This window comes from Pristis pectinata, chromosome 4 (genome assembly GCF_009764475.1).
Source record: "Pristis pectinata isolate sPriPec2 chromosome 4, sPriPec2.1.pri, whole genome shotgun sequence".
Lineage (NCBI taxonomy): Eukaryota > Metazoa > Chordata > Chondrichthyes > Rhinopristiformes > Pristidae > Pristis > Pristis pectinata.
The window spans coordinates 104,899,675-104,925,523 of record NC_067408.1 but is presented as its reverse complement, the minus strand read 5'-3'; the positions used below and the strand labels follow the sequence as shown (position 1 = coordinate 104,925,523).

Below are 25,849 nucleotides of genomic sequence, written 5' to 3'. Positions count from 1 at the left end.
GCTCTTGAACTCGATACCCCGACTAATAAAGGTCAACACAACATACGCCTTCTTAACAACCCTGTCGACTTGTGCTGCAACCTTGAGGGATCTATGGATGTGACCCCAAGATCCCCCTGTTCCTCCACACTGCTCAGATTCCTGCCATTAGCCTTGTATTCTGCCTTCAAATTCGATCTCTCGAAGCGTATCACTTCACACTTATCGGGTTGAACTCCATCTGCCACTTCTCAGCCCAGGTCTGCATCCTATCAATGTCCAGTTGTAATCTACAGCAACCTGCTACACTATCCATAACACCAGGAACCTTAGTGTCATCTGCAAACTTACTAACCCACCCTTCCACGTGCTCATCCAAGTCATTTATAAAAATCACAAAGAGCAGAGATCCCAGAACAGATCCCTGCGGAACACCACTGGTCACCGACCTCCAGGCAGAATACACTCGATCTACCACCACCCTCTGTCTTCTATGGGTAAGCCAATTCTGAATCCATACCGCCAAGTTTCCCTGGATCCCATGTCTCCTGATGTTCTGAATCAACCTTCCACGAGGAACCTTACTAAAATCTATGTGCACCACATCCACCTTCATCAATGTGCTTTGTCACATCCTCAGAGAATTCAGTCAGGCTCATGAGGCATGACCTGCCCCTCACAAAGCCATGCTGACTGTCCCTAATCAGATTATGCTTCTCCAAATGCCCATAAATCGCGTCTCTAAGAATTTTCCCCAGTAATTTGCCCACCACTGAAGTAAGACTCACTGGTCTGTAATTCCCAGGGTTATCCCTCCTCCCTTTCTTAAACAAAGGAACAACATTTCCCACCTTCCAATCATCTGGCACTACTCCTGTCACAAGTGAGGATGCAAAAATCATCGCCAAAGGCGCAGCAATCTCTTCCTTCGCTTCCCCTATATCCCATCCGGCCCTGGTGACTTATCTATCCTAGTGTTTTTCAAAAGTTCCAGCACATCCTCTTTCCTCACGTCGACATGCCCTAGCGTATCAGCCTGTTGTACATCATCCTCACAAACGTCAAGGTCTGTCTCACTGGTGAATACTTAAGCAAAGTATTCATTAAGGACCTCCCCTCCCTCTTCCGACTCCAGGAACATGTTTCCTCTTTTATCGCTAATCGGTCCTACCCTCACTCTAGTCATCCTCCTATTCTTCACATACATGTAGAACGCCTTGGGGTTTTCCTTAATCCTAGTCACCAAGGCCTTCTCATGCGCCTTCTAGCTCCCCTAAATCCATTCTTAAGCTCCCTCCTGGCAACCTTGTAACTCTCCAGAGCCCTGTCTGATCCATGCTTTCTAAACCTTAGGTAAGCTTCTTTCTTCCTCTTGACAAGATATTCTATGTCTCTTGTCCTTCACTCTAACATCCTTACCCTGCCTCAATGGGAGAGACTTATCCAGAACTCCATGCAAGTATTCCCTAAACATATAGAACTTAGAACACTACTGCACAGTACAGGCCCTATGGCCCACAATGTTGTGCCGATATTTTATCCTGCTCTAAGATCTATCTAATCTTTCCCTCCCATCTCGCCACCTCCCCCATTTCTCTATCATTCATGTGTCTATCTAAGAGTCTCTTAAATGTCCCTAATGTATGTGCCATTATATCTATGTTCTATATTCTATGGAGTTCTAAAACAACCTCCACATTTCCATTGTGCACTTCCCCAAGAACATTTGTTCCCAATTTATTCTCCCAAGTTCCTGCTGAATAGCATCATAATTTCCCCTACCCCAATTAAATACTTTCCCATATCGTTTGCTCCTATCCCTCTCCAAGGCTATGGTAAAGGTCAAGGTGTTATGGTCACTGTCTGGAAAATGCTCTCCCACCTAGCTGGCCAACTTCTCTCTCATCCCGTTGGCATCTTTTACGTCAAAGTATTTGAATGAGAAATACAAATTTATTCAATACAAATTCTCCATTTGTGTAAGAAATTCATTCATACTGTGATCACTCTTTCTGAGAGGATTCCTAACTACAAGTTCTCCCTCAGGGCTGTGATATGCTTTTTGCCAATATACATTGTGGTATCTTCACTACTTTGAATATTTTGGCAACAATTTATATGTACTAATTTTGCATCCCCATGTGGGTTTGTCATTTAATCATTTCTGGAAGGCTGTGATTCTTACAGTCATAGATTCACAGAAATTAATGGCAAAGGGGGAGGCAGTTTGGCCCATTCTCTTCATACTGGCTGAGAAAGAGTGATTGAGGCTAATCTCATTTTCCAGCTAATGGTTTGTAGGCCTGTAATTACAATCCATCAAGTGCTTAAATATGATGAGGGTTTCTGCCTCTACCAACCTTCAGGCAGTAAGCTTTAAAACCTCACCACTCAAGGTGAGGTAATGTCTCTCCACTCCAATCCTTCTTACCTATTCATTTCTGTCAATAATTATATGAATTCTTCTTACTTGTAATTCAATTCATACCAATTTTTTCAGAGCTCCCACTATTGATTTTGCTGAAAGAAAAGGCAATTAGATGCAACTACATTCAGTCACCACTTATTATTGCAGGGAAACCTTTTGTTCAGGCACTTTATTCCTCATCCTGTGACCCCCAATCACATACTAAAGCAAAAGGGAGGACTGCTAATGGAAATGGCTGAGAATCAAGTGAGGAAGAGAGATTGAGCAAAGGGACGTCACAAGAGGGAGAACTGAAGTTGGCTGTTAGGCGGGGTGGGGAGGTGATGTTTGTGGGTGATCTGGAAATACAGCAGGAACTAAAGGGCAAGGCATTTTGATTAAGGCTGAGAGCGGTATATAGTGCAAAGTGGGCGACCAGGAATTGGGTGGTCTCAGAATGGGGATGTGACTGGCAATGATCTAGGGTTGGGAGAGAAAGGTCAGAGACTAAAGGAATATGATTGGGAAGAAAGAGAAATTAGGCATAGATGCATAGCGGTTAGCGTAATGCTATTATAGCGCCAGCGACCTGGGTTCAATTCCCACTGCTGCCCATAAGGAGTTTGTACGTTATCCCCGTGTCTGCATGGGTTTCCTCCGGGTGCTCTGGTTTCCTCCCACATTCCAAAGGTATACAGGTGGGCATGCTATGTTGGCACCGGAAGAGTGGCGACACTTGTGGGCTGCCCCAGCACATTCTTAGCAATGCAAAAAGACGTATTTCACTGTGTGTTTCGATGTACGTGTGACTAATAAATAAATCTTATATCTTATGTAATTTTACATTATATACTCTTGTTCATAATTACTCCCTTGCCATAACCGATGGCTCGTATTTACCCTGATAATTTATTTTTGACATTATATTGCCCTCCCAATCTTCTACACTCAAGGTAAAAGCAAGCCATGGTTACCTTCTTTTTCTCCCAATTGATTAGAACAAACACCAGGGGAAAGGGTGAATGTTAAAGTAGCATATTGAGGTTTGATAGTCAGCTAAAAACATACTGCTGGAGGAACTCAGCAGGTCAGGCAGCACCTGTGGAAGGAAATGGACCGTCGACGTTTCGGGTCGAGACCCTTCATCTTGGTAGCCAGCTGTTGGTATCCAGGCTGGCCAAGATAATTGCTTCATTCCTTCCATGATATGCAAGTTCAGGAAGGAAAGTTCTTCATGTCGTTCATAGAGTACATCTTATCACATACATTTTTCAGCAAGTCAGTGGTGTCAATATTCAATAAATAGGCACTCTTACAAATTCAGTACCATCCAATATTTAGGTTGTAGGTGGAAATTCAGATGCTCAATGGTCTCATTTTCAGTCACAGGACTTTTGGATGCTGAGGCTGCAGAACAGTTATTAAACCATTGGTTCCCAACACCCAGACTGTCTGATGCAAGCTGGAGTCCATGTAACCAGGTAAACTTTCTCCTTCATGAGCAGATTATATTTTCATGCATATCACTCATTCCCTGAATTGTAGGAATGCCTTTGCCCATGCTTCAAGAGAGTCAAATTTGTATAACTTATTGCAACCACCTAATACCTGGAGTGTCAGCTTCTGAGGAGCATTGTGAGCCATTCTGAGGTGACATTGAGTGGAAGTCAGGTCAATGTAGGCTAGGGGTCTTCACACACGTGCAGCTACCATCAGGCAGGAGGTACAGAAATCTGAAGTCCCACCACCAGGTTCAAGAACAGCTACTTCCCTTCAACCATTCGCTTCTTGAACCAACTAGCACAACCCTAATCATTACCTCAGAAGAGCAACACTATGACCATTTTGTACTACAATGGGCTTTGTTTTTTTGTTCTAAATTTGTTCTTTCTTGTACAATATTGTATAATTTATGTTGTTAATTTATGTTTTTCTTGTGAATGTTGTGTCTCTAATTCTATGTGCCTGTGATGCTGCTGCAAGTAAGTTTTTTTATTGCATCTGTGCATATATGTACTTGCGCATGTGAAAATAAACTCAACTTTGACAAGTTGGTGTGTGCATGCAAGGACCTCTCTTGCCATAACCCAACAACCTGATCAGAGCTCTGCAGCCCTACCACATCCATTCAGGAACGGTTGTGGATAATTAAGCAGGTAATGGGAGGAAAAAGCTCAGTGAGCATTCCCACACTCAACAATGGCAATTTATGAGTGCAAAAGACATAGCTGAAACATTTGCAATCATTTCCACTAGAACTGCTGAGTGGATGATCCAACTTGACTTCCTCCTGAGGTTGTCCCCATCACAGAAGTCTGGCTTTGGGCAATTCGATTCACTGCGGATGGTATCAATAGCTGAGAGCAATCGATACAGGTAGCTGTGATACTTACTCTGTACTGTTATTGTTTTTTACCTGTACTACCTCAATGCACTCCGTACTAACTCAATGTAACTGCACTGTTTAATGAATTGACCTGTGCGATCGGTATGCAAGACAAGTTTTTCACTGTACCTCGGTATGTGACAATAATAAACCAATACCAATATCAATACCAATACAGCAAATATTATTGGATCAGATGATATCTCAGCTGATGTGTGTTCCAGAAACAGCCATGTCTCAAGCTAAACTATTCCAGTACAATTACAACACGTCATGAGACTGCCCCTGGAGTATTGAGTACAGTTTTGGTACTCAAGAAGGGATATACCAGCCATAGAGAGAATGCAGCGAAGATTCATCAGACTGGTTCCAGGGATGTATGAAGAGAGATTGAGTAGATCAGTCCTGTATTCTCCAGAGTTTGGAAGATTGAATGGAGGTTTCAGTGAAACTTACAACATCCTTACATGGTTTAACGGGCTGGATGCAGGGGGGATTTTCCTTCTGGCTGAGAATTCTTGGACCAGGGATCGTGTCTCAGAATAAAGGACAGGCTGTTTAGGATTGTGATGAGGAGAAATTTCTTCTTGTAGAGAGTGGTGAATCTTTGGAATTCTCAGCTGAGCAAGGCTGTAGAGAATCTCTGTCATTGAGTTGATTCAAAACAAAGAAGGGCAAGACCATAAGCACAGGAACAGAATTAGGCCATTTGGCCCTTCGAGTCTGCTCTGACATTCGATCATGGCTGATTTACTTTTTCCTCTCAACCCCATTCTCCTGCCTTTTCCCCGTAACCTTTGACACCCTTGACTAATCAAGAACCTGTCAACCTTCCACTTTAAATATACCCAATGACTTGACCTCCACAGCTGTCTGTGACAATGAATTCCACAGATTCACCACCCTCTGGTAAGGAAATTCCATCTCATCTCTGTTCTAAAGGGATACCCTTCTATTCTGAGGCTGTGCCCTCTGGTCCTAGACTCTCCACTACTGGAAACATCCTCTCCACGTCCACTCTATCCAGGCCTTTCAATATTTGGTAGGTTTCAATGAGATCCCCCCTCATCCTTCTAAACTCCAGCGAGTACAGGCCCAGAGCCATCAAAACAGGCCTCATACATTAACCCTTCATTCCTGGGATAATTCTGGTAAACATCCTATGAACCCTCTCCAACACCAGCACATCCTTCTTTAGATATGGGGCCCAAAACTGCTCACAATACTCCAAATGTGGTCTGACCAACGCCTTATAAAGCTTCATCATTACATCCTTGCTTTTATATTCTAGTCCTCTCAAAATGAATGCTAACATTGCATTACCTTCCTTACTACCGACTCAACCTGCAAGTTAACCTTTAAGGAATCCTGCACTAGGACTCCCAAGTCCCTTTGCACCTCCAATTTCTGAATTTGCTCCCCATTTAGAAAATAGTCTGTGCCTTTATTCCTTCTACTAAAGTGCATGACCGTACACTTCCCTGCGCTGTATTCCATTTGCCACTTCTTTGCCCATTCTCCCAACCTGTCCAAGTCCTTCTGCAGACTCCCTGCTTCCTCAACACTACCTGCCCCTCCACCTATCTTTGTATCATCTGCAAACTTGGCCACAAAGCCCTCAATTCTGGCATCCAGATCATTAATATTATAACGTGAAAAGTAGCAGACCCAACAATGACCTCTGCAGAACACCACTAGTCACCAGCAGCCAACCAGAAAAGGTCCCCTTTATTCCCACTCTTTGCCTTCTGCCTGTCAGCCAATCTTCTATCCATGCTGGTACCTTTCCTGTAATACCATGGGCTCCTATCTTGAGTGGCCCCTTGTCAAAGGCCTTCTGAAAATCCAAGTAAACAAATATCCACTGACTGTCCTTTGTCTATCCTGCCTGTTACTCCCCCCAAAAAAGGCCAATAGATTTGTCAGGCAAGATCTCCCCTTAAGGAAACCATGATGACTTTGGACAATTTTATCATGTGCTTCCAAGTACCCCGAAACCTCATCCTAAATAAAGGACTCTAACATCTTACCAACTGCTGAAGTCAGGCTCACGGCCTATAATTTCCTGTCTTTTGCCTCCCTCCCTTCTTAAAGAGTGAAGTGACATTTGTGATTTTCCACTCCTCTGGAACCATTCCTGACTCTAGTGATTCTTGAAAGGTCATACTAATGTCTCCACAATCTCTTCAGCCAACTCTTTCAGAACCTTGGGGTGTAGTCCATCCAGTCAGGTGACTTATCTACCTTCAGATCTTTCAGTTCCCAAATACCTTCCCCTTAGTAATAGTGATGACACTCCCTTCTGCCCCTGACTCTCTCGAATTTCTGGCATTGTTGCTGGTGTCTTCCACAGTGAAGATTGACACAAAATACTTATTCAGTTCATCTGCTATTTCTTTGTTCCCCATTACTACCTCTTCAGTGTCATTTCCAGTGGTCCAATGTCCACTCTTGCCTCTCTTTTAATCTTTATATATCTGAAAAAACTTTTGGTATCCTCTTTAATGTTATTGGCTAGCTTACTTTCATATTTCATCTTTTCTCCCCTTATTACATTTTCAGGTTGCCTTCTGTTGGTTTTAGAGACTTTCCAATACTCTAGCTTCCCACTAATTTTTGCAATATTGTATGCATTCTCTTTTGCTTTTCTTTTGACTTCTCTTATCAGCCACAGTTGCCTCATCCTCCCTTTAGAATGCTTCTTCTTCTTTGGAATGAACTGATCCTGCATTTTCCAAATACTCCAGAAACTCCTGCCATTGCTGCTCTACCATTATCCCTGATAGGTTCCCCTTCAATCAACTTTGGCCAGCTCCTCTCTCATGCCTCTGTAGTTACCTTTACTAACTGTAAGACTGATACATCCAATTTCAGCTTCTCCCCTCTCAAACTGCAAGATCAATTCTATCCTAATGTGATCACTGCCTCCTAAGGGTTCCTTTACCTTAGGCACCCTAATCAAATCTGGTTCATTGCATAACATCAAATTTTGCCTTTTCCCTATTGGGCTTGACCACAATCTGCTCTAAAAAGCCATTTCATAGGCATTCTACAAATTCCTTCTCTTGGAATCGGGTACCAACCTAATTTTCCCAATCTACCTGCATATTGAAATCCCCCATCGCCACTGTAACGCTGCCCTTTTTACATGCCTTTTCTATCTCCTGCTGTAATTTATACCCCACATTCTGGCTACTATTCGGAGGCCTATATCGAATTCCCATCAGGGTCTTTTTACCCTTGCTGTTTCTTAACTCTACCCACAAGGATTCTATGTCTCCATGTCACTTCTAGCTAAGGATTTGATTTCATTTTTTACTAACAGAGCCACCCCATCCCCTCTGCCCACCTGCCTGTCTTTTCGATAGGATGTGTATCCAGGCGCATGGGAACACCACCATCACCCGCAGCTTCCCCTCGAAGTCAAGCACCATCCAATCCTGGAAGTGTATTGCCATTCCTTCCTCATCACTGGGTCTAAACTCTTGAACTACCCAACAATACTGGAAGTACCTTTGCCAGAAGAAGAGAGCAGTTCAAGAAGGTGGTTCACCACCAACTTCTCAAGATTAATTAGGGACAGGCAACCAATATGTGCAATTTGGAAATTAATAATGAAACATAGAAAAAATTGCAGACACACTCTCAGGGGTGATGTTGGCGAGAAGACAGAGAATAGATACAGTGTATATATTGCTGCACAAGAAGAAAGGCAGACTTGGATTTATACGCCCCCCTTGGCTAACCTGGACACCCTAAACATTGGACATCACCAATAAAGTACTTGTGTGGTGTTGCCTGGTGTCGCCACTGTGGTAATGTAGGAGACATAGCAGCCAATTTGTGCATAGAAAGCTCCCACAACCAATAACATGATAATGGCAGATTATCTTTTTCCAATTATATTGTTTGAGGGGTAGAACTGGTACCATCCCTGCTTCAAAACAGGTACCTTGAGATTTGTATAGCTGAGAAAGCATTTGTGACCTTGGTTCCATGTCTCATTCAAAGGGCGGTTCCTCCAGCCAAACAACATTCCCTCAGTACTGTGCTAATGTGCCCACTAAGGTTTTGTGGTCATGTCCCTGTAGTCGGATTTGAACTCACAGCTCTTTTGAGCAATGGAGTGTGATACCAACCTGGCCACAAATGGCACATAACAAAGCACTGTGTGGCCAGGTCAGGCATTGTTGGATTACAGTGAGTTCTATTAGCAAACACTTTTACTGTACTGTGAACTCTGTTTTTACCTGTACTACATCAATGCGCTCTGTACTAACCCAATGTAACTGCACTGTGTAATGAATTGACCTGTACAATCGGTATGCAAGACAAATTTTTCACTGTACCTCGGTACAAGTGACAATAATAAGCCAATACCAATACTGATACCAGAGTGAAACACTAACAGTTGCTGTGCCTGCATTAAATAGCTTGCTAAGTGAAACAGCAGGCGGTGCTTAAGACTCTTTAACCTTAGACAGAAGTCCACATTGCCATCCTAAGCAATGAATTCATTATGTTTGTTAGAGCCATAAGTGTGCAGATTAATGCAGAATGGTATGTAGCTTTGTATATATAGCCTGCCTGCAAGAAAAAAGAGCAGTCTACTGTACACACCTTCAGAAAGGTTGACAGTGATGGTGACTAACTGCTCAGATTAGATTACATCTAATCGTGGACAACATCTATTAATATTTCTAAAATTAACCGTGCTGCATTTGTAACTTGTTGCTTGAAAATTACTCCCTATAAAATCCATATTTTATTCAAATAAACTGAATACAGGAGTAAGTCTTCAGTACTGACTCACTCATTGAGGACATTTGACTCGAGAAGACAGAGATAGGAACACAATCACTTAATTCACAGCCTACATGAATTCCCATCCAAGTGAATCTAAATGCTTGCCGGGTTCCTTCACTTATTACGTACTCTAGGTACAGGAGGTGACCATTTTGTCACACCAGCCTTCTCCACCTTTCAAGTAGATCATGGCTGATTGGGGCCACAAATTCATTTTCCACATAAGCTCCCTAACTCTTGAAATCCATTACTCCAAATGTCCCAGCATCCACCCTTTTAGATGCTGGAGCCAAGGGAGTGGAGAGAGGAAAATTCCAGATTTTTTCCACTCTCCTTTGCATGGAGGAGGTACATTGAATACAGAACAATACCGCACAGGAACAGGCCTTTCGACCCACGATGTCTGTGTGGAATACACTGCCAAATTTCAAACACAATACCAAATTAAAGTGTTTTTTTTTATGACCTGGTTTAAATGACCTGGCTCTTGTTTTTAACTCTGGGTGCCTGGCCAACCTCTCCCTATAACTCAGGTCCTCTAGTCCTGACATCATCCTCGTAAATCTTTTCTGCATTCTTTCCAGTTTAACCACATCTTTCTTGTAACAGGGTGACTAAAACTGTACACAGTACTCCAAGTGCGGCCTCACCAATGACTTGTACAACTGCAACATAATGTCCCAACTCCAATACTCTATGCCCTGACCGATGAAGGCCAGCATGCTAAACACCTTTTTCACCACCCTGTCAACCTGTGACACTGTTTTCAATGAACTATGCACTTATACTTATACTGTGACACTTATACTGTGACACTTTACTCTGTACTGTTATTGTTTTTACCAGTACTACATCAATGCACTCTGTACTAACTCAATGTAACTGCACTGTGTAATGAATTGACCTGTACGATCAGTTTGTAAGACAAGCTTTTCACTGTACCTCGGTACAAGTGACAATAATAAACCAAAACCAATACCAATACTCCTAGGTCCTCCTGTTCCATTACACTCCCTAGTGCCCTACCATTCATAGTACAAGGTTTGACTTTCCAAAATGCATCACCTCACACTTATCTGTATTTAAATCCATTTGCCACTCCTTGGTCCACTTCCCTAACTGATCAAGATCCCCCTGTAATGTACAATAACCTTCTTCACTATCAAAAACACCTCCTAAGTTTGTGTCATCTGCAAGCTTACTGATCAAGCCTTGTGCATTTGCATCCAAATCATTTATATAAGTGACAAATAACAAGGATCCCAACACCGACCCATGTGCCACACCACTAGTCACGGGCTTCCATTCCGAGAAACAACCATCAACCACCACCTTCTGCTTCCTACCTCTGAGAAGTTTTGGATCCACCTGTCTAGCTCTCCCTGGATTCCATGGGACCTAACTTTCCAGACCAGAGTACCATGCGGGACCTTGTCGAAGGCCTTGCTAAAGTCCAAACAGACAACATCCACTGCCCTACCCCAATCTACCTTTTTGGTTACCTCTTCAAAAAACTCCAAAAGGTTAATCAAGCATGACTTTCCACACACAAGGCCATGCTGACTCCTCCTAATCAGACTCTGTCTATCCAAATGCTGGTAGATCCTGTCCCTCAGAATTCCTCCTGTAACTTCGCCACTACTGATGTCAGGTGGACCTGCCTGTAGTTCCCTGGCTACCCTTCTTAGACAACAGAACAACATTAGCCGAATGGGTGACTGTTTTAGATTCTCCCACAAGAAGCAACATCCATTGCAACTGGTGTTGTTCCTGCCGATCCCTCCCTCCATGGTTCATTCAAAGTATCACATTCTGAATATCTTCTGACAAGTTATGCTTCAACTCTTTAACAATTATAGACTCCAAGGATATGTTCAAACTTATAATCTTCTTCACTATATTCTTGCATGCATGCACCGAGATAATGTGATCTATGTAATGCTTTTTGAATCCCTCTCCTACTCTATCATGATAATTCTTGGAGCTGTATACCGCGACACATTCGCTGATATCTCATTTTCTCATCTCCGACAAGTCGAGTGGTTTCATCACATGAACCTTATCAAATAATCTCAACCTTTTCTCCTTATACCATGTGGTTCAATTGCTTTTCTTTCACCTTCCCTTCCTGATTCATTTAAACCAGATTCAGCCACGTCCTAAATCTTCAGTGCATCAGCATTTCTGCAGGAGTGTATTTGTTTGTAACTCAGTAGAAAAGCTGTGAGTTGATGCTTCACTGATCTGCCTTACTTGATCTGATCTTTAGTGCCTCTCTCAGTGCACATACTAATCTTTCAGCTTCTCTGTTGGGGGCTGGATGATAAGGAGATGCAATGCGATGTCTGATGCCATTTCATTTTGCAAACTTTTCATACTGCAGTAACTGAATTTACTGCAATAACCCAGTGAAACCTCCTCTGGAAGATCATGTGTCAAGAAAATTGCCTTTTCCATATTGCGCTCTGTGGTGGTACACGAACCCATGTGCTTTACTACACAGCTATTTCTCACTAATTTCACTGGACATGCTGGAATGGCCTCATTGGAGTGATGTTTTCAGTGGCAGTGATCTGTAGCCCTATCATACTGTGCACTTGCTAGCTTTTCCAGATCTTAGTTTATGCTGGGTCAACGGACAAAGTTAAAGCTGCTGTTTTCCTGTTAACAATGGGTAAATGATTGGAGTGAAGTTCCTCCATTATTCTACTCTGGGTTCTTTGGGTATATGTACTCCATGACCCCTTTGATGCCCTGATTCTTGGACAGGTCACAAAGTCGGTGATGGAAAAGCTGTATGTTCTTATCTGAATAGCCATCTGGCTCAGTCCATCCACTCAAAATATATCCATCTACTTACTTTAATACTGGATCCCTCTGCACTATTTTCACTACCTTCAATGCCTTTAAAAGAAGACTCTTTTTTTTTACTATCTGTAAGGTATATATTGCTTTTTCTCCATTTTTAGCTCCATTTGTATGCCAACATTGATCATGCATCCACTGTGGCTTTCGGTTTGGACGCTTCATATTCAATATGATCGGGACAGGAGCATTCTGGAAGCTGCCAATGTGTCCATGAATGGCCAACCAGAGTGTGTGGTTGGTGAACAATGTGAATGGTTTACCCAGTGAGAAATGGTCGAACCTTGTGATCTCAGATATATTCGCCAGTGCTTTTTTCAACCTGACCATGAATTCTTCTCACTGATTGTTTATATGCTTGATAAAAAGGCATCGACTGTGGTTTATAGGTGCTTCATAAACATATGCAGCACAAGTGAACTTTGGTGTGTGAATTCTAGCCCAAAATTCCTTTTTTTTGTGTGGAAGCAAAAGAAAAACCTTGCAATCTAAATCCCACATATTGTTCAAATAGCTTTTAATCTTGTGGCAAATCCATGAAGGGTAACTCATTTAAACCAAGATATTTAATTGCATCCACAATGAAATTGATTTTCTTTCTCTATCTCTTCTCTGTGATTGAGAGAATATTATCAGAGGCTTCAGTATGAAGGTCTGAGGCACTTTCTGAAACAGCAATGATAGGGGTCAGGACGGGATGTTGTTATAGTAACCATGTCAAAAAAAATCCACTCGCTCGGCTGGGTGATTGAGGTGGGAAGGAGAGATTAAAAAGAAGATACTGACAGAGCTCTGAAACATTTCAAGACCCAAGTGCAGAGAAAGAACAAAAAAAAGCAAAGATCAAAGAAGTGCAGCAATTATTATTCAATAGGTGAACGTTAAAGCAGATTCAATGTGTTTCCATTGATTTTTTTTCTCCTTTCATTTGTGTCAACTGTGTCCTCACTGGGACAGTACCTTTGGGACTGGTCTTTGGACTTCTTTGGAATTGGCTTCTTGATGCAGTCATAATGTAAGCAGGTGCAACCCTTTGATTCCATGTCATTGAGTGGAGCAGTGTTTGGAGTTTCTTACAGAAGTAACTGCTGACAGTGCTAGAAATACGGCTGCACTGTGTCAATCATCTTTGTGACACCATGACCATTGTTTTCTGCATGTCTGCAAGGTGATTGCTTAGATGGGTACTCAGATTTGGGAGTATTTGTAGGACAGCCTGCTCCCGTAAGACCGTAAGGCCATAAGATATAGGAGCAGAATTAGGCCATTCAGCCCATTGAGCCTGCTCTGCCATTCAATCATGGCTGATTTCATTTTTCAACCCCGCCTTCTCCTCATAACCCTTAACCCTGAACATATCAATCTCTGCCTTAAATACACCCATTGATTTGGCCTCCACAGCCCTCTGTGGCAACAGATTCCACAAATTCACCACCCTCTGGCTGAACAAATTCCTCCTCATATTTCTCCTCCCATTCTCACTCATGGTCCTCACTTCACCTTGCTTCTCTACCCCAACCAGTTTCACGGTGTAGGATCATGACTGGTTTAGATAGAGCAAATAGAGGGAACCTGTTCCTATCGGCAGATCAGTCAAGATGCAGGGAAAACAAATTAATATTTAGGTCAAAAGATGCAAGGGGAGTTTGAGAATTGTTTTCACATAGGCAGGTTAATGATATAAGACTCAATACCTGCAGGGTTACTGGAAACAGACTCAATCAGTGGCTTCAAAAGGGAATTGGGCGGGTGTGTAAGATAGAATAATCTGCAGGGCAACGGGGAAAGGACAGGGAATGGAACCGACGAGATTGCCCTGCTACGAACCAGTATAGATTGATGGGGTGAATGGTCTCTTTCTGTCCCATAACAATTCTAAGATTCTAACTGGCTGCCAGAGCAATCAAATTTTACACATTGGCCAGAGCACAATGACTCTTCCCAAAATACTACCTTCAGTGAGCAGAAAATAGTGCCTCAGCGGACACTTGTGTTTGCCAAGTGAAAGCCTGGCACACTGCTGAACAGCCCAACTTCTGTTAAATTATATGGTCCACCATACCAGTTCATGGAATGCACAGGCACATATGATATGTATACCGGATTGTGATGGCCCATTTATACAGCAACATGAGAATATCTTGAGCGGGTCCACCTACAATAGACCTCCATAGCCTGCTCCTGCTATTTTGCATTAAGAACAAAATTGAAATAGGAGCAGGAATTAGCCATCCTGCTCTTTAGCTCTGCTCTGCCATTCAATAAGATCATGGATGATCTGACTTTTGGCTTCAACTCTACTTACCTGTCTGATCCCCCTAATCCTTGATTCTCCTCTTGCCCAAATCAATGTCAGTCTCAGTACTTAACAATTCAGATTCATGACCCTCTGAAGGAAGACATTTATTCTCAAAGTTTTGGATGGTCAATCCTTTATTCTGAAACTATGCCCCTTAGTTCTTTATTCTCCCAGTAAGAGAAACATTCATAGTATCCACCCTGCCAAGTCTCCCAGAAACTTATGTTTCAAGCAGGTTGCCTCATATTCTTCTAAATTCCAGAGAGTGTAGGCCCATTGTCCTCAGTCTTTCCTTGCAGGACTATGCCCTGGTCCCAGGATCAATTCAATGAACCTCTACTGTATAACGATAGGCTGGAAGCTTCAATCAGCTTTCCTTTAATAGAAACTATGCCCACACTTTAGGAAGTGCCACACATTCAGGATCAAGTGAGTAGGTTAATTCTGTTCATAAATATACAGTGAAGCAGTGGATCTTAAACAGACAGGCACACTTTAACAATAAGATTCAAACCAATGTGTTCTCCTAACAGTGTGGCCAATACACATGGCAGACTCCAGATGACTCAGAGAGAATATGCCTTTTTACTAGCCCTTTAATCATGGACTAAACGTTTGCTAAACTCCAATGGTGAACCTGAGAACACAACAAAATAATAACAGGAGTAGACTACCTGCCCCCTTTAGCCTGCCCCACTATACAATATCATCCTGGCTGATCTGCCCCAGGCCTTATCTTTTCTTCTATGTAAGTCTCCCAAAGCCCTCAGTTCCCTAAACTTTGAAAATTTTACCTGCCTCCTTTTTTAAATCCCCCAGTGATCTAGAGAAGTTGGGTTTGCTCTGCGTAGAGCAGAGAGGGACACGAGGAGTATTCATGCAGGAGTTTGCTTCTGAATGAGTTTAAAGGGTCCCCTCCTCCTCCAATCACAGTAACCACCCCACACCCCTGCACAACCACCTTCCATTCTCCACCTGCCCAACCCAACACTCCCAGGTATTTGCAAGGAGCCACTTAATTAACATGGTTATATTTTAAAGGAATATTGTCATTATGGAAAAGCTTTTTACAGTAGGAACAATAACTTGCATTTATATATTTCCTAGAATACAATCAAACATCCAGATTTTGAAGTTGAATGAATGGAGGTTAAATTGCCTTTAACCTGACAATCTCAACATTCGGGAGGTCAACTTTCAAGGCAGAATACAAGGTTAATAGCAGGACTCTTAGCAGTGTAGAGGAACAGAGGGATCTTAGGGATCCATGTCCATAGATCCCTCAAGGTTGCCGTGCAGGTCGATAGGGTTGTTAAGAAGGTGTGTTGGCCTTCATTAGTCAGGGTACTGAGTTCAAGAGCCGTGAGATAATGTCGCAGCTCTATAGAACTCTGGTTAGACCACACTTGGAGTATTGTGTTCAGTTCTGGTTGCCTCATTATAGGAAGGATGTGGAAGCTTTAGAGAGGGTGCAGAGGAGATTTACCAGGATGTTGCCTGGATTGGAGAGCATGACTTATGAGGATAGGTTGAGTGAGTTAGGGCTTTTCTCTTTGGAGAGAAGGAGGATGAGAGGTGACTTGATGGAGGTGTACAAGATGATAAGGGGCACAGATCGAGTGGACAGTCAGAGACTTTTTCCCAGGGTGACAATGGCTAACACAAGGGACATAATTTTAAGGTGATTGGAGGAAGATATAAGGGGAATATCAGGGGTAAGTTTTTTACACAGAGAGTGGTGGGTGCGTGGAACGCACTGCTGGCAGAGGTTGTGGGGCAGATACATTAGGGATATTTAAGAGACTTTTAGATAGACACATGAATGATAGAGAAATGGAGGGCTATGTGGGAGGAAAGGGTTAGATAGATCTTAGAGCAGGATAAAATGTCAGCACAACATTGTGAGCCGAAGAGCCTGTACTGTGCTGTAATGTTCTATGTTCTATGTTCCGTTTAGTCAGCTCTGCTGTCACCCTCTGCTCACAAGGTTGAGCTCACCTCTGGCAGTTGTAGATAGGATACTTTTGGCAACATGAGGTAAGGGAGGCAAGTTTGGAAAATGCACATCATTTTTTCTCAACCGCCTTGCTCTTTTGTGATTCAATGCAAATTATATCAAGAGATAACATTTTGCCTTTTCAATAGCCTTTCACCAGCTGCACATTGTGCTCATCTAAAAATATCTGCTGCCCACTTTGTAACTTGTACCCAGTCTCTGTTGCTCATCACCTCTCTGCTTACCAACCTGCATTTGCTTCTGGTCCAGAAAAACACCAATTTTTAAATCCTTGCTTACCAATTTAACCATGAGTTGTTATACTTTGTCTCTAAATATCCTCCAGGCCTCCCAGGTTTCTGCAAGCTTCAATCTCCGGTCTTATAAGTACCCCCGATTTTTATCACTCCACTGCTAGCAGCTGTACCTTCAGCTGCCTAGACCCTAACACTGGAATCCTTCCCTCAAAACACTCCTTACTTCTCTTTTCCCCTTTAAAGCAGTCCTTGCAAACTTACTTCCATGATCAATCTTTCAGACATCAGTCTCAATATCCCCTTAAGCCCTTCAGATCAATTTTTGTCTGACGAATGTCTTACATGATGCTTTGGATGTTTGATTATATTCCAGGAACTATATAAATGCAAGTTATTGTTAATACTGTGAAAGCTTTTGCATAATGACAATATCTCTTTAAAATATAGCCATGCTCACTAAGTGGCTCTTTGCAATGGTTCCTTTCAAACAATCCATTGCAAAAATAATGCATTCAATATTTTTTGTGATGGACAAGAGAAAGGTCAGTCTATTCACAGCTGCAAATGCCTCTAAATACATGAAATGAAACAGCATGGCTATAATCTTTCATGAGCTTCAATTTACTGTTGGTAAGTGCCTCACGATTTGTCTAATTTTCCTTTATCTGTCACTGTAACGACATGACATAGAACATTGCTTCCTACAACCCTGAGTCTTTACAACAAAGAGTACATCAGATGAGAGAGACAGCAGTAATGGGACAATGAGAGTTTTAGCTGACAGGGAATTTTTGGCAAGGTAAGAAGGAATGTTTACTGACAGAAGATGTAAGGTACCAACAGGCTCTGATGTGAGTACCAGTGATTTCTACTTGATCAATGTAGCGAGAAAGCAAAACCTAGTTTTGTTCCTACTTTTAATACAACTTGTCCACAGCTTTAATCGTTAACAACTCTGGCTACATTCAGACAGTGCTTTTAATGTAGTTGATGTTCCTCAGGGAGTGTTATCAGACAAATTTAACAGTGATCTATATAAAGATAAGAACTTGAGGAATGAGAGCTGTCCCTCAGGCCTGTTCCACCCTGATGATCTGACCTTTGTAACCCAGTCATCTCTATTTCCTATAGTGTGGCTTGTTCAGTTTAAAACCTGTGGTTTGGAAGCCTGGAATGGGCTGTTCCTACAGCTGTTGTCCTTTAAGGATATATTCTGAATCAGTAACTAAAATTATATGAAAATTCAAGTGTTCAAAAAACACTCATCCTCGCCTTTCGCAGACTCTGTATGGACCACAAAGAACTCGAATGCTCCAGGTACAATTGAATTCTGCAATCTCAAGTTCATGCAGATGCAGCTTAGGCTAACAGAGGAGGGATGAGAAGGGTTTAAGGGGGAGAAATTTGTTGTCAATGGGGTGGTGAAAATAGGTGTGATTGGGACCAATATTCTTATATGTGGTTAGTCCTAGCTACTGGAGTCAAATGTCCTCCCTGAGTGCTGAGTGAGAATGTGCATTTTATGATGTACAGCAGGTAAGGTCTTTTCCTGGCTGTCAATGTTCTGAGTTTATTTTGTTTTATTCAACCCTTGTGGCTACGCTATGATATCTTCCAGGGATCACCGGGCATGTGCACAAGGGGCTAGTGGGTAGAAACTGCAAATTGCAGTGGTTTATTTGTTCAACCATAAGAAGGTATTGATAATAAAACAATCTGCTCCCTATAAATGTTGCAATCAGTACCTGTAATGTGGAAACCACCTCATCTCCAATCTCCTTGGTGGACACGATGTAACGGAACATCCGCTCGGGGTCAATAATGGTGTCTTCTTTCTCCCAGCGGACAATGATGGGCTTTTCTCCATGAGCAGTGCAGCTGACCTCTTTCTTTTGGCCTTGGGTTGCCAGAGTGGTGTTTGGGTACGATGTGATCATGGCGGGGACTGCAAAGACAAGAAACACGCACTTTGGTCAATCCGAGTTGAGACAGGATGCTGAGCTGGATGAGATTCTTCCTTGGAGGATGCAAATATCAGCCTTTGAGTGGTTCAAAAAACACCTAATCGTCACAAAAACTGTACATATGTGGTGCTTTTAATTTGGAAACACATCCCAAGGTGCTTCCAAACTGTTAGGAAATATACTTAAACAGCTGCAGCTCTGTTCACATTTAAATCTATGGAAAAACATTCACATTGTGACCATTGCAAATTCCTATTCATGTCATCACTTTACAAATCATTCAATAAAAGTGGTTTGCTTTCACCTTTTCACACTGAATGTTGATTCTCCTAATTGTTTGTATTCACAATGAGGATTCATTGTCAACAGGTAAAATTAGCATAGCATCCTCTATTTACTGTTCCACAGGTTTACTTGCTCTTTCTCATTTTGACAGCTAAAGGCAATTAGAGACCCCATTCATAGGTTCAAGTGATAGTGGGATTATTTGCTCCCTGAGTCTGGTCACCAAGAACAGTGCCAAAACTCTCTCTACAGGGTGTTCTTCCTCTAGTTTTCTTTCATTATAAGAAAGTGACATGGTGTCCTGACAACAACCTTTCCCTCAATGTCAGCAAAATAAAAGAGCTGGTCATTGACAAGAGGAAGGGGGGCAGTTCACAGGCTCCTGTTCACACCAATGGCACTAAGGTTGAGAGGCTTCAAGTTGCTGAGAGTGAACATCACCAATCCTGGTCCAACCACGCAGATGCCATGGCCAACAAAGCACATCAGCGCCTCAACATCCACGGGAGGCTAAAGAAATTTGGCATGTCCCCTTTGACCCTCACCAACTTTTATTGATGCACCACAGAAAGCATCCTATCCAGATGTATCACAGCTTGGTACGGCAACTGCTCTGCCTGGGACCACAAAAAATTGCCGAGTGTTGTGGACACAGCTCAGCACATCACAGAAACCAGCCTCCCCTCCATGGACTCTGTCTATACTCCTTGGTGACTCAGTAATGTAGCCAACATAATCAAAGACCACACCTACCCTGGACATTGTCTCTTCTCCCCCCCCCCCCCCATCAGGCAGAAGATACAAAAGCCAGAAAGCACAAAACACCAGGTTCAATTACATCTTCTATCCCACTGTTATAAGACTATTGAACGGTTCCCTAGTACGATAAGATGGACTCTTGACCTCATAATCTACCTTGTTATGACTTTGCACCTTATTGTCTGCCTGCACTGCACTTTCTCTGTAACTGTAACACTTTATTCTATATTCTGTTATTGTTTTCCCTTGCACTACCTCGATGTACTGAAGTGATGAAGTGATCTGTGTGGATGGCATGCAAAACAAAGTTTTTTACTGCACCTTGGCAAATGTGACAAATATGAAAGCAATTTACCAGTTTACCAAATGAATGTTCTATCCTTTGCAGTTTACTGACAAGTTCTGAGGATGTATTCTGACATGGCTATAAGTGATAAAAGAGCCAGTGCTGAGTTTCCAGAAACATTAGTGACAAACGTCCTCTTAAAACCCAAGGGGGAAGATGGAGATGGGGCAGTGTAATTGTTTCTGGGTGACAGAAGGGAAATCTCAGCCAGAGTTCATTCTGTTCGACCCTCTGTTGGAAAGGGCAGTGCTGTTTTATATCAAGCCTGCATAACAACCACAAGAAAGACCGGACTTTCCATTGACCCTTCCTCCTTTTCAGATGTAACAAATTACCTAAAAGTGCAAGAAGATAGAAAATGCTGGAATTTGAATCATAAACACTCATTAGATCAGGCAGCATCTATGGAAAGAGTAACAGAGTTAATGTTTCAGGTTGAAGACCTTTCATCGGAACTGGGAAAGAGAAGGAACAAGTTAGTTTTAGGTTGTAGAGAAAGCAGAGCTTTGGATGGAACAAAGGGAGTAGAACAGAGAATGAAAGTCTCACTCTGACCTATCTGTCAGTGAATCTCTGCAGTGTTACACTGATGCCCAATGTAAATTTGAAGAACAGGAATTTAAGTTCCTTCTGGGCATATTATAACCTGGCTTCAGTATCGAATTGAACAGTTTCAGGTAACTCAATGTCTCTGTTCATATAAGAACTGGTAATTTCTGCTGACAGTCAGCCAACTGTCATACTGGAGCAACACACACAAAGTGCTGGAGGGACTCAGCAAGTCAGGAAGCATCTATGGAGGGAAATAAACAGTCGATGTTTCAGGTTGAAAATGGCCCTGTATTTCACAGCTTTTACATTCCTCTGTCTGCGTTCTCTCTCTCTCCAACTGTACTCACTTCACTGCTTTTAAGTTCCTTTATTTGTTCATTCTCTCTTTCTCACTGCCCTCCATTACCCTAACAACCAGATGACTTAATCTACATTCTTATCACAATGGCAACCCTGGCTTCATCCTATCAGAGACATCCCTTTTGACATCCACTCTATATCCAACACCTCTAAAACTTTAAACTATTTTGTTTTTTTTCTCTTTCCTAGTTCTGATGAAGGGTCCTCAACCCAAAACATTAACCCTGTTTCTCTTTCCACGGATGCTGTCTGACCTGCTAAGTGTTTCCAGCATTGCCCATTTTTGTTTCAGATTTCTGGCACTGGCAGTTTATTTTTTTATTTTATTTATTTTAAACTGCAATTGTTCTGCATAGCAGCCATGCTGCATGTGACAAGACCCTTCAAAGAGCAGTGAGAGGAAAGGAACAAGCAGTTAGTCTATCTTTTGTTTGTATGGTGCTAGCTGGGGAATGTCACCAGCCAAAATAATTTGCTGCATCTCTTCAGCTTGTATCATGAAATCCTCAACATTCACTTAAACGCCAGGTGCACATTCAATGTCTGCTCCATCAGACCACAGCGACGAAAGAGCAATGCTACATAGGCGCTGGACTGAAGAGTCATCCTGTATGTCAGATGCTGTCGAGTAATCAGGAGCAGAGTTGCAAAACATCTTGTGCCTTCGCATTAGCCAGTGTGTTCTAAAGAATAACAGGGAAAAAATAAAAGACTCTGATAGTTACAGCTGTTCTGTCATTGAGTTTGTCATTGTGGGAGCTTTGAACAAAATTGCAGCTCCAGATTTGAAGCGTGCAGTTATGGGCCTGACAGCTTGTTAGTTTTCTCTGGTTGTCGGGGTCTAGGCTGCAAGGAAGACTTTTTTGATCTCAACCCTGTAAAAAAATATCTTGCTGTTTTGCTTGTCTGTTTCCTGAAATCTGTGCAACTCACTTGCGATGACTTCCCAACACTGTTAGCAGTTTGCCATTGCTTCACCATCGATCTCATCCTACCTGCTGGTCTTTTCAGCTTTGCAAGTGGATGGCAACAGATACGCTCATGAAAAATATTGCCTTGGGTCGAACTGGCTCGTCAGTGCAAAGAAACAAAGCTCTTGCACTAGATTTCATACCAGCAGCGGAAAATGGAGGGAAGTTGGTTGTGGAGGGTTAGCACCATCAATCTGATCTGAAGCTCCTTCTCTCTCCCCACCACGATGCTGCTCCCACCACTCCCCACTCTGCCTGTTGAAATTAAATACTAGTGTGGGCACAGCATCAACTCTTCTGTTTCATTCTTCCAATTGGTTGGGGTAGACTTTTCACTGGTTCAAGTCATGCCTTGGTCAAAAGAAGAAAATGAACTTCTACAGTTGTACTGTTGAAAGTATCCTGACTGGTTGCATCATAGTCTGGTACAGCAATTTGAATGCGCAGGGATGTAAGGAGCTGCAGAGAGTAGTGAACTCAGCCCAGTATGTCACAGACACATCCCTCCCCACCATAGGTAGCATCTACATGAGACACTCCTTCAAGAGGGCAACATCTATCATCAAAGATCTCCACCATCCGGGCCATGCCACCTTCTCACAACTACCATCAGACAGGAGGTACAGAAGCCTGAAGTCCCACACCACCAGGTTCAAAAACGGTTACTTCCCTTCAACCATTTGGTTCTTGAACCAACCTGCACAACCCTAATCACTACCTTAGCATGGCAACACTTTGCACTACAATGGACTTTGTTTCTTTGTTCGAATTGTGTTCTTTCTTGTATAATTTTTGTATAATTTATGTTTCAATAATGTTTATCTTTTGAATATTGTATATCAGATGCTATGTGCCTCTGATGCTGCTGTAAGTAAGTTTTTTCATTGCACCTTTGCAAACATGTACATAGAACATATAGAACATAGAACAAGCCCTTCGGCCCACAATGTTGTGCCGACATTTTAACCTACTCTAAGATGAATCTAACCATTCCCTTCCACATATCCCTTCATTTTCCTATCATCCATGTGCCTATCTAAGAGTCCCTTAAATGTCCCTAATGTATCTGCCCCTACCAGCACTCCTGGCAGCACATTCCACACACCCACCACTCTCTGTGTAAAAACCTTACCTCTGATATCCCCCCTGTACCTTCCTCCAATCACCTTAAAATTATACCCCCTTGTGTTAGCCATTTCCACTTTGCGATAAAGTCTCTGGCTGTCCACTCGATCTATGCCTATCATCTTGTACACCTCTATCAGGTCACATCTCATCCTCCTTCTCTCCAGAGAGAAAAGCCCTAGCTTACTCAACCTATCCTCATAAGACATGCTCTCCCATCCAGGAAACATTCTGGTAAATCTCTTCTGCACCCTCTCTAAAGCTTCCACATCCTTCCTATAATGAGGTGACCAGAACTGAACACAATATTCCAAGTGTGGTCTAACCAGGGTTTTATAGAGCTGCAACATTACCTCATGGCTCTTGAAATCAGTACCTGTCTAAGGAAGGCCAACACACCATATGCCTTCTTAGCAACACTATGAACTTGCACGGCAACTCTGAGGGGTCTATAGACTTGGACCCCAAGATCCCTCTGTTCCTCCACACTGCTAAGAACCCTGCCAGTAACCCTGTATTCTGCCTTTAAATTCGACCTTCCAAAGTTAATTACTTCACACTTTTCTGGGCTGAACTCCATCTGGCAATTCTCAGCCCAGCTTTGCATCCTATCAATGTCCCATTGTAACCCTCAACAACCTTGTACACTATCCACAACACCACTAAACTTTGTGTCATCTGCAAACTTACTAACGCACCCTTCCACTTCCTCATCCAAGTCATTTATAAATATCACAAAGACCAGGGGTCCCAGAACAGATCCCTGCAGAACACCACTGGTCACCAACCTCCAGGCATAATATGCTCCATCTACAACCACCCTCTGTCTTCTATGGGCGAGCCAATTCTGAATCCACACAGCCAAGCTTCCCTGGATCCCATGCCTCCCGACCTTCTGAATGAGCCTATCATGGGGAACCTTATCAAACACCTTACTAAGATCCGTGCACACCACATCCACTGCTCTACCTTCTTCAATGTGCTTTGTCACATCCTTAAAGAATTCAATCAGGCTCATGAGGCACGACCTGCCCCTCACAAAGCCATGATGACTGTCTCTAATCAGACTATGTTTCTCCAAATGCTCATAAGTCCTGTCCCTAAGAATCTTTTGCAATAACTTGCCCACCACTGAAGTAAGGCTCACTGGTCGATAATTCCCAGGGTCATCCCTAACCCCTTTCTTGAACAAAGGAATAACATTTGCCAGCCTCCAATAATCTGGCACTACTCCTGTGGCCAGTGAGGATGACAGGATCATCGCTAAGGGCTCAGAAATCTCTCCCCTTGTTTCCCATTATATCCTGGGATATATCCTGTCTGGCCCTGGGGACTTATCTATTACAATGTTTGTGTTATAATAGTCACGTTATACATGTCCTGGCCAATAATCGTGTCCATCAAGACTAATCTAACCACCTCTCCTTAATGTACTTGTTCATATGACAATAAACTTGACTTTGATTTTGACTTTTTTAGCCATCTCAGTCATAGGAAGGAGGGAGTTCCTCAAGCCAGTTTCCTATGCTCAACCATCTACAGTCACCTTTCAATGTCTTTTCTTCCATCATAAGTTCGAAAATGGGGTCTTCTACTGATGATGAATATCATGTTATTTGTACTGTGTTAATTCTTTCTGCAACTCCCCAGGTAGTGACCCATACAGCAAAACATGGAAAACATTCAGGGATGAACTGATAAGTGGCAAATAATAGTCACATTTCATGTCCTGGCCAGTAGTCATGTCCATCAAGACTAATCTAACCACCTCTCCTAGCAATATCATTAGAATCAGCAAATCCTCTGTCACCATTATCTTGGGGCTGCTATTGATCAAAAGCTTAACTGGATCAGCCACATGAGGACTCTGGCTATAACCTTCTGTGGTGTGTGATGCACCTCCTAACTCACACATCTTTGCCAACATCCGCAAACTGCAACTCAGAAAAGTAAGGGGACACTGTCTGCCTGCCTGAATGTATGCAGCTCCAACAATGCTTAAGGATTCTTCAACAGTACTTTCCAAACTCCCAAACTGTACCAGTTGGAAAGATAATGTGAGCAGGTACATGGGATCACAACCATGTCCAAGTTTCTCTCCAAATCTTGCTTAATTTGGACTTAAATGCATCCGCACTCTGTCATCTTTGGGTCAGAATGTGGAAACCCCCATCTGGCAGCATGGGAGAATGTGATCACCACATGGGCTGCAGCAGTTCAGGAAGGTAGTTCTTCTCAAGAGCAATGAGAGTTGGACAATAAATGCTGGCCATGAAAAGCCATTTTCTCATACTTTTATTAACTCAATGAATCAATAAATTGTGGTTGTAGTCTCTAATGTAGTAGAGACAAGTATCCAAATGGAGGTCGATGGCTTTCCAATGTCTTATTTGTCCATTTTTCCTCCAGGATGTGGCTACAATAGGCCTCGGTCTTAGCCAGGGCCTTAAGTGGAGAACTGTTGACATTCTCAATGCTCCTTGCTTCACGTT

The 25,849-nt window shown here is 42.6% G+C and overlaps 1 protein-coding gene across 1 annotated transcript in view; it reads right to left on the bottom strand.

The window, feature by feature from the left end:
* LOC127569020 (cell adhesion molecule DSCAM) overlaps window positions 1-25,849 on the bottom strand; it is a 530,455-nt gene that overhangs the window by 115,882 nt on the left and 388,724 nt on the right. Inside the window, exon 12 of the mRNA XM_052013277.1 lies at window positions 18,741-18,940. Coding sequence (XP_051869237.1) covers window positions 18,741-18,940 — 200 coding nt within the window. The remainder of the gene's footprint in view (window positions 1-18,740; window positions 18,941-25,849) is intronic.